Source organism: Gymnoscopelus microlampas (assembly GCF_963454915.1).
Source record: "Gymnoscopelus microlampas genome assembly, chromosome: 19".
NCBI classification, from domain to species: domain Eukaryota; kingdom Metazoa; phylum Chordata; class Actinopteri; order Myctophiformes; family Myctophidae; genus Gymnoscopelus; species Gymnoscopelus microlampas.
The window spans coordinates 11985973-12003217 of NC_139956.1; the positions used below are offsets into that span (position 1 = coordinate 11985973).

The window sequence follows — 17245 nt, forward strand, 5'->3', positions numbered from 1 at the left end:
AAAAAATACCACTATGTACAAAAAAAAAGCATGAAAAATAAAAAATATATACAAAAAAAAGGGGAGGGGGGTCGTCTGTCTACCGGGAAACTGGTACTACCTCTTCTTATGGCCTCCAGAAAGATGAGTTTTTAGGGCTGTAGTATGGGTCAATAGTCTACAGTAGTGATTCTCATACTTGTTAATTTCAAGGACCCCCAGTTTGGTATACGACGTATCCACATACACATTGTTACATGGAAATAACAATACGATGCACGAAAACAAATTCCACCCACTTTTTACTTCTGACTGTAAACCTGTGATGTGACAATAAAGACCCGTAAGGGTCCATTTGTACACAATGTGTACACAATTTGGTTCCCAATTATCAATCATTTAGCAGGGGACCCCTTGGATCCACCTCAAGGACCACACGGGGTCCTCAGACCCTACTTTGAGAACCACTGGTCTACACAGTAAAATCCTGGATCAATTTGTACACTTTCAGTGTTCAATTAACACTCTGGACTTTCCAATATAGGCGGATGATACTGTTAGAGCTGTTGTTAAAAATGAATCATAAATAATTCAGTATTATTACAACAGGTAATAAGGCTGTGAATGATTAACAACAGGATCATGTGCATCATTGCCAGTGACTGCAGATGGAATTTAGTGGCAAATGTTATGTTTAATATTGTAACTTGGTCCCTTACAAAAAAGAAAAAGAAAAGAACGTTTTAAACATTATAATTATTGTTGTTATTATTAATAATAACCACCATCATCGCCAATATGTATATTTTGAACTGCCAGTGCAAAAAAAAAAGAAAAAAATAGTCTGGCCATGCCAGGCTAATATTAAACGTCATACTTTGTCACTGAATTTGTGTGAACTTGTAAGAGCTTCCATTGTTGCAAACCTTTATTATGTTTTAGGTGGGATGGAGCAGTGTGCGTGAGCCATAGTGGATGATACAGATAGACCCTAGATTATAGAACCATATGGACCCTTAAAATACTGGCCTGTCAGTATGTATGTATGTATGTATGTATGTATGTATGTATGTATGTATGTATGTATGTATGTATGTATGTATGTATGTATGTATGTATGTATGTATGTATGTATGTATGGATGGATGCATGGATGGATGGATGTATGGATGCATGGATGCATGGATCCATGGATGGGTGGATTGATGTATTTATGTATGTATTTATTTAATAAATTAATCGAATGGGGTTTTGTGGCCTAATACGTTATTAAAGAAATAAATAAATTAAATGAACAAAACATGTTGACACAGTAGCTACAGTAGTTGACATGTCCAGTAAGGGGCGCTTCATCAGTGTGTGTCAGCACTTCAGCTCTCTGTCTGTCGCTGTAAAATGTGTCTATAGGATCAGATTACACTACGCCCCATGTTGAAGCCCCAGTCGGTCTGTGTCTGTGCGCCGTTACTTACTGTTACAACTGGATACTGTCCGCACATCAAGTACAAAGAACGCCTATGTAAGTGTATTCTTTTTGTTATTTATTTTATTTTGTCGACAAAAGGAGTGCGTGTATACAGGTTTGAGAAACAAATAGTGCTTGTGTGATCAGCTAATGATACAACAATGTTATGTTGCTAAAGGTGGCGCGATGGTTCACTCATGCGACAAAGTGTCTTTATTCGTCCTGATCGCGTCTAAAATGCTTCAATGTACTAAATAAAGGGGGCTGCGTGTGTGGATCGCCTCGATCTGTTCCGAACTCAACAGGTCGCCTAACTTTTTCTGTTCTTTGTCGTGTTTTTGCGTCGGATCAGCCTGTTGCTCCTCTCTCCATGGATGAGATGGGAGAGGAGGAGGAGTTGAGAAAAGCGGATTGTGCCTCACAGACTGGATAGGCTACATAATAATACGGTCATAAACAGCCACAGGCATGACTTTATTAAATATCCACGGGTCACGGTTTACATTGACTATTATAACATGGACCAAATCACCAAAATGATCAGTTTCAGTTTGGGGTGTCTTCTTTATTTATTGATTATTATTATTATTGTCTCCGCCAGGCCGAAAGGCATGGCCGGACCGAGACTGTTTTGCACCCTGTCTGTCCGTCTGTGGACAGCTAATCTCCGGCAGGCCGGCACCGTTGGCTTGATCGCAGCGAAACTGTGCACACACACTCCCCTGGATGCCAGAGCAGAACCTCTGCCCCAAATTGTTCCCATCTGCCTTTTATAGCGCCACCAGGAGGCCGACTTATGGAAAATTCATTATTTTATTATTACTCCTTCAGATTTTATCTTTATAGTCAAGTGATCAAGACGGATCCGTCAGATGTTTCATATTCCATCCTGATTGGTGAATTCCGAACATTGCTGGCCCACAACCTACCTGACCTGGCGGAGACCTGTGCTCCAAGGAGCACTTTTTCCAGTTATTATTATTTTGACCGACGTATTGTTTACTATTGTGGAACTGAACATGACTGAATGGCATTTGGCGATGTTATGTTTGAGCAGACCGACTGTCTGTTGCAGATCTGCAAGCTCTCACACAGGCTCGGCTATGTTACGGCGAGCGACACCGTCGTACGATCATGCAGATCAATATCGCGATGGGACGGGGGGCTGGTGATAGGAAGAGAGGCTCATTGTTTACAGGCGCTCCCATGGGAACGGGGCTAATCAGTGAGAGCCACAGCAGCCACTTGTTGTCCTCATGCAGCTATTTGGGACTGAATAATAATGCACAATGTGTACTAACGACACCACGGAATGTAGGCCATTGTTGCTTAGGGCTACTACGACCCCCTGAAGTGTGATTTACATATTTTGCCAGCGATTCCTTCAGAACTATGTAAACGCAGTGAGTTGACACAATGTTAGCAGTCAGGTGGATCATTACAGGCTAACTGCTGGGCCACTGTTGTAACATTTTTCATCATGTCTTCAGTTTCCACTCCTGTCAGCAAATACTGTAAGCATAGTAGAAGCAGTGGTAGCAATAGCACATGTAGAAATACTCTGTTACAAGTAAAAGGCCTGTGTTCAAAATGTTACTTGAGTAAAAGAACCAACGTATTGGCATCAAAATATACTTAAAGTATTAAAAGTAAAAGTACTAAAATGTTTGAAAATAGCAGATCTACAAGCTCACAACGCGCCGCGACGTGTTGTGAGCTTGTAGATAGGCTATTTTCAAATAGCCTATGTATAAAATATGGCTAAAGTGGTTAATGTATGTTTTATAATATAATAATTTATATTTGCAAAGCAACTAGTAACTAAAGTTTTCAAATAATTGTAGTGGAGGAAAAGTACAATATTTGTCTTTGTCTGAGTTGTAGTGGAGTAGAAGTAATATACAGATGACAAGACATTTAAAAGTCATGCCTAACTAACTGTCAACCCCGAACTAAAGAGCGTAGTCCGTTTAGAGAATGTAATATGTTTAACCCAGTGAAATAAACATTAAACCGGTCCGTGCCCTCGGCTCCACAGGTGGCACTCACCTGTGGCTCTACTTTGGTCATGTAATGTCTGCCAAAGTCTTTGGCATGTAATGTAGGCTACTCTAGTCTGCCACAAAGCCACTGTAAGGTCAATTACTGGAGTCCAGGAATGGCAATTGACAAATGTCAATCCATCAATAAGAGCATTAGCCAAAGTAGTCTGCAGTATGTATGTCACTGCCTTGATATGTGAATGAACCGTTTGTTCCAAGTAGGAATGCACAATGTTGAACTTCTGGCAGAATTCCAATAACCGATTAATTGCATCGTCAAATACATCGATACCGACACAGCTTTCCAGTAGGGTTTACCTTACACCTGTTAGACAGTAAGGGTGCAGATGCAGACGTCTCAACAAAAATGTGCATTTGTATTACCTGATCCATCCTACTGATGCACATGTTAGTTCAAACAACTTAATTGTATCAAAGATGTAACATTTATTTTTATTTGAGCTTTTTCCAACTTTTGCTTTTATGTGTTCTACAGGTAGACCCTTAATGTGAAAGCCTCCCCAGAAAGACACTGAATGAGTCTGCAGCCTCCAACTATCACAAAAGGCTTATTCAGCTTCACAATCAAACACAAATATTATAAAATCAGACACCGATTTGACCAATATATAATTGGAGTAAATATCAGCCGCAATATGATGAACATCTAATTGTGGATCCCCAGTTCCAAGGTTCAATTCATGATAACAATAGCGTACATTCTATGGAATGTTGTTTGCTGCAGTGCTAAATATTTTGTCTGTTAGTGTTTACTTAGTGATTTATTGGATGGACTGAGAAAGTGAAATGAGTCAGTGTTTCGACATGAAGCTTTTGATAGAAATATTGTGTGTTTGTTTGTGAACACCGGGAGAAACTAGACATCTTTATTTCAGTTTTGATAGTAAGTAAAGTAAGTCAATCAAGAATCAAGAGGGGTTTATTTTATCACCCACTCATACAGGTGAAAGCAAGCAGTGGCATTTGTTCTGTAAGTTCCAAACAGAGCATTCTATGACAGGTCTGCATTTGATGATCACCAACAGACAGAAGTACATTGCTCAGGTTAATGACTTCACTTAGGCCTGCCACAGGCATGTCACCCAAGTCACGAAACCCCTGCCAAAGTCGATTAATGAAGTCTCTCGGGAATTGTAATTTGCAGCCGTTAATCCATCAATAAGAGCATTAGTTGGATATATAAGAGACCTACTGTAACGGCCTTGATGTGCGTGTTCCCTATAGTTGCCTGCCGGTAAAGGTTTGCAATTGCACTGGGACTCCGCAAATAGCCCCACGGTTCGGTTCAGTTCAGCGAAGACACGATGACATTTTGATGAAGCATCCGGTGAGATAAGCGTCCAGCACCCATCAGAGAAGGGCGACATCCAATTCACGCTGACATTTAGAAGTAGAGGACATTGGAGAAGTCAGTTACTGAGCGGGAACGCTAGGTTAGCTTTTGGTTGTGACATACTGCAAAGAAAGCATGAAAAACAACAACAGAATGAGTCAGTGAATGCATTTGCTGGTTTACTGATTGCTGGTTTGCTGACTCACATTTTGCAGCCACTGATAAGCCTGCCTTATTTATAATTCGTCACGCAACGGTGTAAAAAAAACAAAACAGCGATCTGTAAGCTGCCGTGAGCTTACTGTAGATCTGCTATTTTCTGCATTTGCAAAACCGTTGTATGATGGAGCATGAATTGGGTAAAAGAGGCTATGATGCTGCTTCTCCCCATATGTGATGCTATTTTGTATTTTGCAGGCCTTGAAGAAAAGAAAGAAGTGATATTTGTTAATGGGCAACTATCACACTCACCTGGCATCCAGAAATGATTGAAACAATGGGTAAGTCATCTATTATTCTGACAACATTAAAGCTGCACTATGTAACTTTCCTCTTCTACCCCGGATTTCAACCGGTTTTCCTGCGCAAGTGCTGACATTTTTACCATTGAGCTAATAGAGCATGCCTGCTTGCTCAGGGGATAAGTTGAATCTTTTAGAAAATTAGTGTCAGATCCTGTGTCGAGGTGAGACATGGCCATTGACACAATCTAAATGTCTCGAGCAGGGAGACAAAATACAACAACCCCAATCGTATATTGTATATTGTATTAACATATTCTACCATAAAGATAGGACAAAATTACATGTTATTCTTTAAAACATTTTAATAGAGTAAAACCTTTCTATGAAATAGTGCTACTTAATACTAGCAATTTTCTGAGATTTAACATCAAACTTACGTTTTAAGAAATATTATCCTTAGGGTAAATTTTACTGCGCACAATGGCAAGCACAATCCAAATGATAAAACAAATATAAGAATCAAAACATACACTTCAGAGAAAATGAAGAAGTGTAAGAGAAAAAAATAGTAGAAGGACGGAAAATGGAAGAGAAACGACATAACGTAATTAAATAATGACATACTATGTTGTATGATAGATGGATAGAGGACAGACTTTGTATGAATATGAGATGATTTTACTCATCCCATTCCCAACAGAGCTGTAAAAGACCCAATAAGGGCCAGGCCCAAAGATATCCGTACCACACTCCTGCTCCTCTCCGAAAACAACCCTATCTCTCAAAGCGTGTGCGTGCATGTGCACATACATACACACACACACACACACACACACACACACACACACACATACTGTAGGCTTACAGTCTGGTGGGAGTCTTATATAAGCATTGTGCACGCTTGCGAGGCAAGAGCAACCAAAACAACGGCGGCGGAGTTACCCACACTGTACCAGCTAACAGACACGTCCTCCTGTCTGCTGAGACCTCCGCGCTATTGGCTTGTTTACAGCCGCTGTTCAAACAGCCGAGCTCTCCCCCCCCCCCTCCTCTCGTACCTCGCACCCCCCTATTAGGTGTTAGTCACAGTTGGGGAGCCTCTGCAATTGCTTCGTCTCTCGTCCAAATGACGTCGGACCAGCCGATCTCCACTAACAAGCCGCTGTGTGTCTTGTTAGCGAAAGATGAGGCTTGAGTTGCTCGATTGTTGGAGCTTATGCAGGGTCCAGCAAGCAAGCTGTAGAGGGATGTCACCCCCCTCCCCCCCTCGCTCTCCTGCAGTTACCCATTCTAGGCCTCCGTGCATCCCGCCATTGACCCAGAGAAAAATAGAAACATTGTTATTCTGAAAGAGAATAGCACATTAACTGGAGTTTTCTCCTTCTGTCTTTCTTCTTGCTATCTATTTAGCTTGTTATTTATTTTGCTTTCTTGCGCACACAACCTGGAGCCACATTATTCCATTATTGTAACTTCTATTGAATTGCAGTCAACCTTAACTAACCCTTTGGAAGGAAACCTGTGGTTTGCCCTCTCTCCATTAGTCTCTCTCTCCTCTGTCTCCTCTGTTTCACCCTCTGTTTCTCATTTACTCTGTTGCAATATTAACTACATTCCATTTCCGCATCATCTAGAGGCACACGTTTTTATGATGACTGAGAGAAACCATTCCAAACCAAATAATATCGGCCCATTTAACCTAAAGTCTGTATTGCACTGCACTAGTGTATAACAGGGCATTTTAAAACAGCCCGTTTCTCATCCTTGTTTGCCCCCCACACACTGCTGTCCTCCTTACCGATGCCAGATCTTTGGGTCCGATGCGATCCCGGTTTTGGAGAGCCACAGATTACCTATGTTTTGACCAAAGTTTTGTCAAAAATTGCTGATCGACTGATCAATCAATTAAAAAATGATATAACTTTGATTTGATTAAAGTTTCTACTTGAGAAGAATTTACGTATAATCAAACAAATACATATATATACAAACAACCACTTAAGCCGTAGTCAAACATGAAATAAATATAATAGGCGATCGTTGCAACACGTTGTGATCTTGTAGATTTTCACGCATAATGTTCACATTGGCTGCACAATTGCAGATCAAAAAAATAAATAAAGGCCCATATATCGGACCAGACCGATACACTGGTCAAGCTCTAGTCCTCCTGCTCTCATTCATCCACTTCTTTCTCCATGTCCTGTTGTCCCTCATCACCCTTCATCCACTCTGCCCGGCACTGCACTGTCACTGAACTATGTGATGGCTTGCAGATACGCAGCGTGCCTTGCAGGCGGTGGAGCGTCTCCAGGCCAGGCTGAAGGAGAGAGGGGAGGTGCCCACCGAGGAGAAGCTCAGCCTGCTCAAGTCGGTGCTTCAGAGCCCCCTGTTCCACCAGATCTTGGCCCTGCAGAAGTCCGTGCAGCACCTCAAAGACCAGGTAAGCTCACCCTGCAGGGGCTGACCGTGGGATCATATAAAAGAAAACTATAGGTTACTTACGTAACCCCGGTTTTATAAATTGCGAACGAGCTGTTCACATATGGGATCAGCGCCCCCTGGCGATGATATACAGAAGCTTCACATTAACTCCCTCGGGCCAATCCTCATTGGCCCGGTGGGCCGTCAGTCGCTTTCCGGAAAACCCTCCCCCGAGGGTATAAAGGACCCGGAAAGCGGAAGTTACGTTCTCTTTCACACCAGCTTCCTTCTGCCGAGCAAAAAGAAGGGTGTTTTTGTGAACAGCTCGTTCGCAATTTATAAAACCGGGGTTACGTAAGTAACCTATAGTTTTATTACATTGCTCTCTCACTGTTCACATATGGGAGACATAAACCCCCTGAATGTAACCGCAAATCACGATACCCACAACCTGAACCAGGGCCCCGCCCCCCCAGGGGCGGGGCCCACGGCATCCAGGTGCCAACAGACCCCCCGGGTCTGAGGCAGAGACCAATACATTTAGTGGGGCCCTGACAGACCGTAGTCTGCCTTATAAACTAAAAACCAGGCACAGCCTGTCTAGTTAGTGGGGGGCCCTGACAGACCGAAGTCCGCCTTATTAATCTAAGGCCCAACCTTCGGCCATCAACACTAAAGTAAGGGGCATGAACAGATTGTAAGACCGTTCTAAGCACCTAACCGCCTTCAGGTGGAAGCCACGCCCAGAACCGTGTGCGCCATAGAAGACGACGCCACGTTCAGGCTGTAGAAAACAGCGAAAGTCGAAGGAGACGACCAACTCGCTGCCGTGCAGATGTCCTGAATAGACACTCCTTTGAGGAGGGCCCAGGACGTCGATACACTTCTAGTAGAGTGCGCCCTCAGACCCTCAGGCACTGGGGCCCCCCTACTAGCGTACGCCAGGCGGATGGCCTCCACAATCCAACGGGAAATTGTGGACTTAGTCACCGCCAGTCCCCCAGGCCCAGGGCCCAGGGAGACGAAGAGCTGGCTGGGGCGGGTCAGGGCCGCAGTCCTCTGGACATACAGCCGCAGGGCTCTTACTGGACAGAGACAGTGTAGCCTCCTATCCTCATCTGAGGCAAAAGGAGGCGGATGAAAAGCCACCAACTCAGTTGGCATAACCACCGCCAGGTGGTTTTTTGGAACGAAAATCGGGTTAGGTTTGAGGACAACCCTGCTGCCATCACCAGCGAACCTCATGCACTCCGGAGCCACCGAAAGAGCATGCATATCGCTCACCCGTTTCGCTGTTGTCAGCGCAACCAGGAGCACCGTCTTGAACGTGAGGAACTTTAGTTCCACCGTCTCCAATGGCTCAAAAGGAGGACGAGAGAGTGAGTCGAGCACCAGGACCAAGTCCCACGTGGGAAACAAGGATCGTGAGACAGGATGTTCACGCAACGCGCCCTTCATGAACTGGCACACCAGGGGCTGTTGCCCCACGGTTTTCTTACCAAAACCAACATGGTTGGCCGAGATGGCCGCCAAGTACACTTTGATCGTCGAGAAGGCATTCCCGAGATCCAATCTATCCTGTAGGAAAGTCAAGACGTCAGCGACCGAGGCCTGGAACGGGACCACGACCGGGGACCTTCCCAGACACCACTCCTCGAACACACTCCACTTTGCCCCATAGACGGTTCTAGTGGAGAGTGCCCTAGCGGCCTGAATAGTGGCCACCACCCTAGGTGGCAGCCCTGTCGCAGTCAGATTGTCCCTCTCACAGGCCAGACCCAAAGGTCTAGGTCTGCAGGCCTGTGATGATGAATCTCGCCCCCGGCCTGCTGCAGCAGGTCCTCTCGCAGCGGGAGGGGCCAAGGCCGCTCGTATAGCAGGGGAGCTATCTCCGACCTCCAAGTGCCCCCTGCCGGAGCCACCAGCAACACCGTCAGGCCTCGGAGCCTGACCCGTTCCAGAGTGGGATGGATCAGCTCCAGTGGAGGGAACGCATAAAGCAGCCCCCCTGGCCATTCGTGCGCCAGGGCGTCCAGGCCCAGCGGGGCCTGACCGCTCATTGAGAAGAACAGTGAGCACTTCGCGTTCTCCCCTGATGCAAAAAGGTCTACCTGAGGCCGTCCAAATCTGATCCAGATTTGGTCCGCCACCGCGGGGTGCAGTGACCAGTCCGAGTAGCGAACCTTGCCCCTGGACAGAAGATCGGCACCCCTGTTCAGAAGTCCAGGTACATGAGAGGCGCTGATTGATTTCAGGTGCGTGTCGCACCACAGTATCAGCCTCCGTGCCAGACCGTCCAAAGTAGGAGACCTCAAGCCTCCCTGCTTGTTGATGTAGGCCATGGTCGTGGTATTGTCCGTCCTGATCAGAACGTGACAACCCCCGATGTGGGGCCTGAAGTGTTTCACTGCCAGAAAAACCGCCATCAACTCCAAGAAGTTGATGTGGGCGGTCCTCGTATTGCGGTCCCACAAACCCCTGGCCGTCCGGCCTTCGCAAGTTGCGCCCCAGCCGGTCAAGCTGGCATCTGTGGTGATCATCTTTCTCGAGATGACCCTCCCCACCGGGACGCCCTCCGATAGAAAGGAAGGTACTTTCCATTGTTGGAGGGATCGCATGCATTCCGCGGACACCGTCGTGCGGCGAGAGCCCTGAGTGGCTGGGATCCGGAGTGAGCCCATCCACCTCTGAAAAGGTCTCATGTGTAGCCTGCCGAGGCGCACTAGAGAGATGGCCGAGGCCATAAGCCCTGCCGCCCTCATGCAGACCCTGTACTGGACCCTGTGTCCCAGTTGAAACATGGCCAGACACCTCAGGAAGGAGGCTATCCTCTCCTGAGACAGGCGAGCCCTGAGAGAAACCGCGTCTAGATCGATACCTATGAAGGTAGCCTGATGGGACGGAGTGAGCACGCACTTTGCTAGGTTCAGCGTGAACCCCAGGGAGGTCAGGTGCGACACCACCAGGTTGGTATGGTGGCACGCTTCCTGGCGCGAGGACGCGCTCAGCAACCAGTCGTCTATGTAGGTCGCGACGCGGACACCCCTCCGCCTCAGGGGAGCTATCGCTGCCTGAGTGCATTTCACAAACACCCTGGGACTTAGAGACATTCCGAAAGGAAGGACCAGGTACTCGTACACATGACCCTCGAACTCGAAACGCAGGAATTTTCTGTGCGGAGGGTAGATAGGGATATGAAAATAGGCGTCCTTGAGATCTATTGAGCTCCACCAGTCGCCCTGGCGGACCGTGCGTAGTAACGCTGCTGCCGTCAACATTTTGAACTGAAAGGTTTTCAAATACCTGTTGAGAGCTCTCAGATCCATGATGGGACGTAGCCCCCCTCCTTTCTTCTTGACGAGGAAGTATCTTGAGTAGAAACCTAGACGGCTTTCTCCCGGTAGTACTTCCCGCACGGCGTTCTTTAGCAGGAGTGATGCAATCTCCTCTCGTAACGTTACCGCCGCTTGGCCACTCGCGTGTGACAACAATACTTTGTTGGACATGGGTGGTTTCCTGGAAAATTGCAGCCTGTAGCCCCGTGCTATTGTACGGAGCACCCAAGGGTTGGCGTCGCATTCTTTCCATCGCTCGATGCGGAGCGACAACGGATTCGGAGGGGTTATTATTTGTGTCGGGTGTACGAGCGCCGCCATCTTTGTCGTGCTCGTTGGCTCGGCAACCCTCTTTGTTGTTACTCCTGAGTACGCATGCGCGGCCAGTGTGAGAGCCTTCGTCTTGGCTGTGCTTGTTAGCCTGGTTAGCATGCTTGGTGCTACATGAGGGCTCATGCGCGCGGCCATCTTGGAAGGCGTCACGTGTTCGCTCACAGCCAATGTGTGCGCCAACACGTGTTTCCTCAAAATGGCCGACTCTTGTGACAGAACAACAACATTGGGGCCTAGTCTTAACTTGGGGCGTTTTGTGGACCAAGAAAAATTTTGGCGTGACCCGTGTAGGAGATGACGGTTTTGGCCCGCCATCTTGCCTTTGTTGTGTCCCCCGCTCACCAGGGACCCCTCGTGAGGGGTCCCTGATGAACGGTGGCTCATTAGTACTTTGGTTGTGCTTTGTTGTATTTTTTGGTTGTTTAATACAGAATCTGTTTTCATAACAACATTTTGAACAAATACAGCGGCAGGTGACACAGGAACATGCACATTCACAAAATCGTGTTTCATAAAATGTACATCTGGGTGTGTGTGCTTCTTTGCGGGGCTTCGGGAGCGATCGAACGCCGTCTCCACTCGCTCCGTCGAACATCTCCTCCTCTTCCTCGGTGAGCGTGGATGGAGGCCCGTGGCCACAACATCCAGTCGAAAATCCCCCGTCAGGGGGGAGAGGGAACCGGGGGAGAAATTGTCCCTGCTCACTTGGCAGGGTTGGACAGTGTCATTTATTCTGCTCGGCGCGGCGACCCCTGTGACTGCCTCTCTGAGGCCGGTTGTTGGCGGGGCGCGCGCGGCCACGGTCATCATCCCGACGTTCGCGCTGTTCGCCTCTGCCAGCGGCTGGTGGAGCAGAATGGGACTGGTTCTGGCGCGAACCGGTCTGACGGACCTGTGGCATCCTACCCCTAGTTGGCTGCCGCGAGGGACGGGTCTGGGGCCGAGAGAGAGGTGGTCCAGAAGGAGCCTGTAAACAGGACATGGCCGCCTCGTCCTGGGCTTTGCGCGTCGCGGTGCTTTCTTGGAGATAAACCATTGCGCCATGGAAGAGGTTGCCAGCGGTTATCTTAAGGTTCTGGAGGTGCTTTTTGTCGTCCGGGCCTTTGAAGGAGACGTGATCTAGCCAACGTCCTCTCTCGTGAGCGACGCACATTCCCATGACTCTACCGTTCCATTCTGTAGTATTCTTATTGAGGAGCATAATCTCCCGCTGGAGGCGCCGCATCTCAGCCAGTTGTTGTGGCGTAGCGGCGTTTCCCGCCTCCGTCATAAGAACCATCAGGGACCCCTGTAACAGAGCAGCAGCATTGAGGGCCCTGGCGCTTGATGTTGTTGCCTTGTAGACCGCCCTCGTGGCAGCGGATCCAGCAACGTCCTTCTCGGTGGTGAGGCACGGTGTCTCCTTTGTTGTAGAGAAGGGCGCCTTCTGGCTGCGCGGCTGGCTGTGCAGCATGAAAGTGGCCAAACTACGGTCCATGGGCGGGAAGGCCGAGAGGCCGAGTTCGCCTGCGCCCGCGCAGTCGATCTCAAAACGCAGCTTTTTTGGATCGGAGTCCGGAGCCAGAGGAGAGCTCCAAGACCCCGTGAGGCCGGCAGCGAAGCCCTTTGCCAGGGGAAGTTTACACTTCTTTGGGACCTTCTCCTCCACGGAGCCAAGTCCCTGCCACTCGGAAGCGCTGGCGGGGGCCACCTCGGCCTCGTCCGCGGGCCATCTGAGACCACATCTCACGGTGGCCAGTTTGTAGATCTCCAGCAAAGGAGCCTCGCTCATGTCGGGCGGGGGAGGTGCAGCTTCAACCTGGGCTGTAGCCGTCTCCACCATTACCGTAGGTACAGCATCGGCGAGTGGCGTTGCAGGTAGCGGTGGGCCGATAGCTGGGAGAGGAGGGCCGCGGTCCTCCGTCTCCAGGATGACGACCTCTCCGTCCCCCTCGACCTGGTCAACGACCTGGTAATCATCACCGTCGTCGTACTGTTCCACCTGGTAGGTGGCGAGGGTCTCGTCCTCACCGTCATCTCTGCCTGAGCACCCGCTCCTCGCCGGGGAAGAGTAGTGGGAGCTAGCTCGGTGAGGGCCGCCGCTGTGTTCCGCTGCGTTGTCTCCCCTCGTGGGAGAACGGGAGCGGGGACCGATTGATTTTAAACCAGGTCTGCGTCCGTCCCCTCCGTGGAGAGAGCGATCCGGTGGGTCCAAGGCCCGGGCGGAGCCGGCTGCTGCAGACGGGCGAGCCCGGCGAGAGAAAGCCTCCTCTCTGGCCGTGTAAGCGGCGGGCTGTCTGCGGGAGGAGAAGTAGCGGGAGGCCGCGTCGTACTCCTCAGGCTCCTCGTACGTGGTACGGGGAGGAACGTAGAACCTCTCGGCCTTGAACAGGCGATTCTGAAGCTCCGATGGGTGGAGGCTGGCACAGTCAGAGCACCTAGGAGGCTGCTCGTAGGCCGCGGCGTCCGCGTGGGCGAAACCCAGGCAAATGATGCAATGGTCGTGGGTGTCCCACTCGTCCAGCAGCTGGGCACAGGTGCGGGTGCTGCATCGGCGACGGGGGGGTAAATCCATGGCGGGACCCCGGTCGTGGCGATCCGTCGCGGTGGGAAGAGCACGCCGAGACATGCTGATGAAGAATGAATGAAGCCAAGCCGGCCGGCTAGGCTAAGCTAAAAAGCCGGTAGGCCTGAAAGCTAGTTAAGCTAGGCTAAGCTAGCTGCAGCGTCCGCTGTGTAGATCGAGGAAAGAGTTTTCCACTCCGTGGAAGGGAAAGGGAGAGTAACGAGCTCCGGGGACTCTCGGTGGACTGAGAAACCGACTCGTCGCTGTCGAGATCGTCGAATTCCCCGCAGGCTCGTTCTGTTTTCGTAGATGTGATTGTAGTAGCTCTGTGTTCATCGAGGCAGAAGAAGCGAAAGAGAACGTAACTTCCGCTTTCCGGGTCCTTTATACCCTCGGGGGAGGGTTTTCCGGAAAGCGACTGACGGCCCACCGGGCCAATGAGGATTGGCCCGAGGGAGTTAATGTGAAGCTTCTGTATATCATCGCCAGGGGGCGCTGATCCCATATGTGAACAGTGAGAGAGCAATGTAATAAAACAATGCTTGCACACTCACTGGAGTGGTAGGTGCCGGCCAGACCAAGGAAAATCACAGGCAATTCCAAATTTGAGTCTGCACATTGTGTGTCTTAATGTTTTCACTAAAAAGCCTTCTTCCGAAATTTCTCAAGAAAACATTTTAGGCGAAACATTAACAAATAAAGCTTTGACTGGGAGCCCTTATAGCCCTCAGAGTCCAGACTTTACTTTTGAATTGGCTGACCTGGGATCAGCCTGGTGGTTTTGAGATTATATTACGTGAACAAGGCTGATCGTACCACTGATTCCATAGATAAAACAATTATAATAACCCTAACCTAATCCAAGCAATACAGAGTTTAATAATGATGTGGCTTCATGTGGATCTCAGACTTCATGTGTCCAGTCAGTCTATGATGTTATTCATCTATGACGAAAGTACTATGACCTCAGTACTATAACATCAGTCAGCTCCATATTTGGCCAAAGTTCAGCCTGATTCGACCACCATTGACTTCCAGTATAAATTTTAAGTTTTCATTAAAAATGACAAAAAATGTAAAATATAACGATGTAAAAAATAATTCAGGGGGTTACTGCCTTGGCCTGCTGGCAGCATGCATAAGAAATATGGTGCTGATTCAGAACAGACAGACAGACAGACAGACAGACAGGCAGGCAGACAGGCAGACAGACAGACAGACAGACAGACAGACGGACAGACGGACCCTCTTCTATCTAGACGGCTTAGCCCCTAGTAGCCACACTCTCAAAATCTTTTAAGACCAGGTTATGAGAGCTTATGTAATTATTATGTAACTAGAGGTTCAGGCCGCTACGCGGTCCTCACTTCGACTGTCTCCGATGCACACCGCACATCGGAGACAGAGACAGTAGAGAATGTAAGAGTAAACGTGTTATTGTGAGAGAGTGAACCAGAAGTGGTATTCAGTCTCACTCCATCTGAGGTCACAACCTAAAAGATCGGCAGTACATGTTGTTTTTGTTCTTGTGTAACAGAGAACGTTTTTATTGTGAAAGAGTTAACCGGATGTGGTATTCAGTCTGAGGTCACAACCTAAACTGCATTCGCTGGGGTGGGGGTCCCGACCATAGATATAGATGGTCCCGACACTCTGGTCCGTAGCTTTTAGTGGTTATTAGCTTACTATTAGCATCGTCTATGGGAAAGACCATGTTAACGGTTAGCGATTATTAGTGATAACATGCTAACGGTTGCTACATTACACTTGCGCCACGTGATGATGAGCCTACACTTCCGCCACGTGATCAGGCCTGGCCAATCACAGTCGCCATGATGTGATCACAGTCAGTATGCACGTGGATAAACAGTGTGTGGAATTAATCCAATTGTATATATAGATGGTGTACTTTGGAAAATTGCAGATCCATATCACATTAATTTTGTTGTTGTTCCAACGATCAATTGGGAGACTTTGAACAGGTTTTCAGAATATCAATGAATGAGTGGAATATGATTGCCAGCATTCAGAGACAGCATCAACAGCATATCTCCATGGTGATAATAATGGGTTAGAATGGTGAGCTAATTAAATTTTGACCCTCATTTGCGGGGGCATCCCAAGTCGGCCTGGATGCTTGCAGGGGAATACCACGCAAATTAGGCATTTGCATCAGCATTCGTACAGCATGAACAAATCTCAATTCTCACCTGAGAACCGAGACTAAACTGTGAATGGCTTACTGATAAATAGCATTGAGCTGCCCCCTTGACAATCAAATTGGAGAATATATGAACCTATACGCTGCAAAATCCTGAGTGCCAGTCTAATGAAAGAGTAGATATGGACCCTTGCAGTACCTGTATCCCTGTTATCTAATTAAAACTAATGTATGTTGTACGTCAGTCTGACACCAGAGATTAGACTGGCTGGCAGGATAAACTCTACTCCTATGTCTCTGCCTAATAACACAGACAGCACTGACACAGTGCAGACTGCTATAGGCCAAGCTAAGAATACATGTTCTTATCTCAGGATAAGAACATTATTTTAAGCTAAAAAAAAAGTATTTAGTACTTAAAACTCATACTTTGAATAGCCCTGAGGCACAGCTGGAAGTTCATTGTTAGATCTTAATAATGGTGTATTATTACAAATTACTTGTACTCCATATTCTATGGATACACTAAAGGCATATTGGGGAGAATAGATTTGCGTAAGGACATGGAAAGGGGATTTGGAAGCCAGTTGAATGCAAAAATAGTGATATTCAATTGCTTAAACGAATGCTTTGCAGATTTTAACCTAAATCCCATTGTTCTGAGGTGAGGAGATCATATGGTGTGGCAAACAAATACCTTATTGTATTCTGTGCGTTAAGAGCTTGCCTCCACAAAATGCTGAAATGTCCACATGATGAAGTCAAACGATGTGTTTGGTGTCATCATGCAGACCTTTCCACATTCTAGGGAGAAATACACAGAACAGTGGGATTTAGGTTCAAAATCGGCAAAGTGTCCCTTTAACAAATAAAGCACTTTATTTGTTTAGCGATACTTTTAAATAAAATAAAACTACTTTCGCATTCGAGTGACTTCCCAACCTCATTTATTTATTAGTCCATATTCTGGAACCATTCCTTCCCCATCACCCATAAACCCCCCACTACTCCCTCAATTCATGTCCTATATTGTGTTCTCACTCCTATACTGTTCAGATACATTAAAGGGTTATATAAGTGGAGAGAGTTGGCCAAAGCGAGGAACTTTTCTCTGGCTGATTCGGCCCCTTGATAATTTGAACG

The 17245-nt window shown here is 47.6% G+C and overlaps 1 protein-coding gene across 3 annotated transcripts in view; it reads left to right on the plus strand.

The window, feature by feature from the left end:
* Positions 1-1402: 1402 nt before the first annotated feature.
* Positions 1403-17245, plus strand: part of mpdz (multiple PDZ domain crumbs cell polarity complex component) — a 103933-nt gene continuing 88090 nt past the window's right edge. For all 3 annotated transcript variants that reach the window (XM_084042677.1, XM_084042678.1, XM_084042679.1), the window contains exons 1-3: positions 1403-1498; positions 5258-5340; positions 7581-7747. In XM_084042677.1, coding sequence (XP_083898803.1) covers positions 5325-5340; positions 7581-7747 — 183 coding nt within the window. In that variant the 5' untranslated portion in view covers positions 1403-1498; positions 5258-5324. The remainder of the gene's footprint in view (positions 1499-5257; positions 5341-7580; positions 7748-17245) is intronic.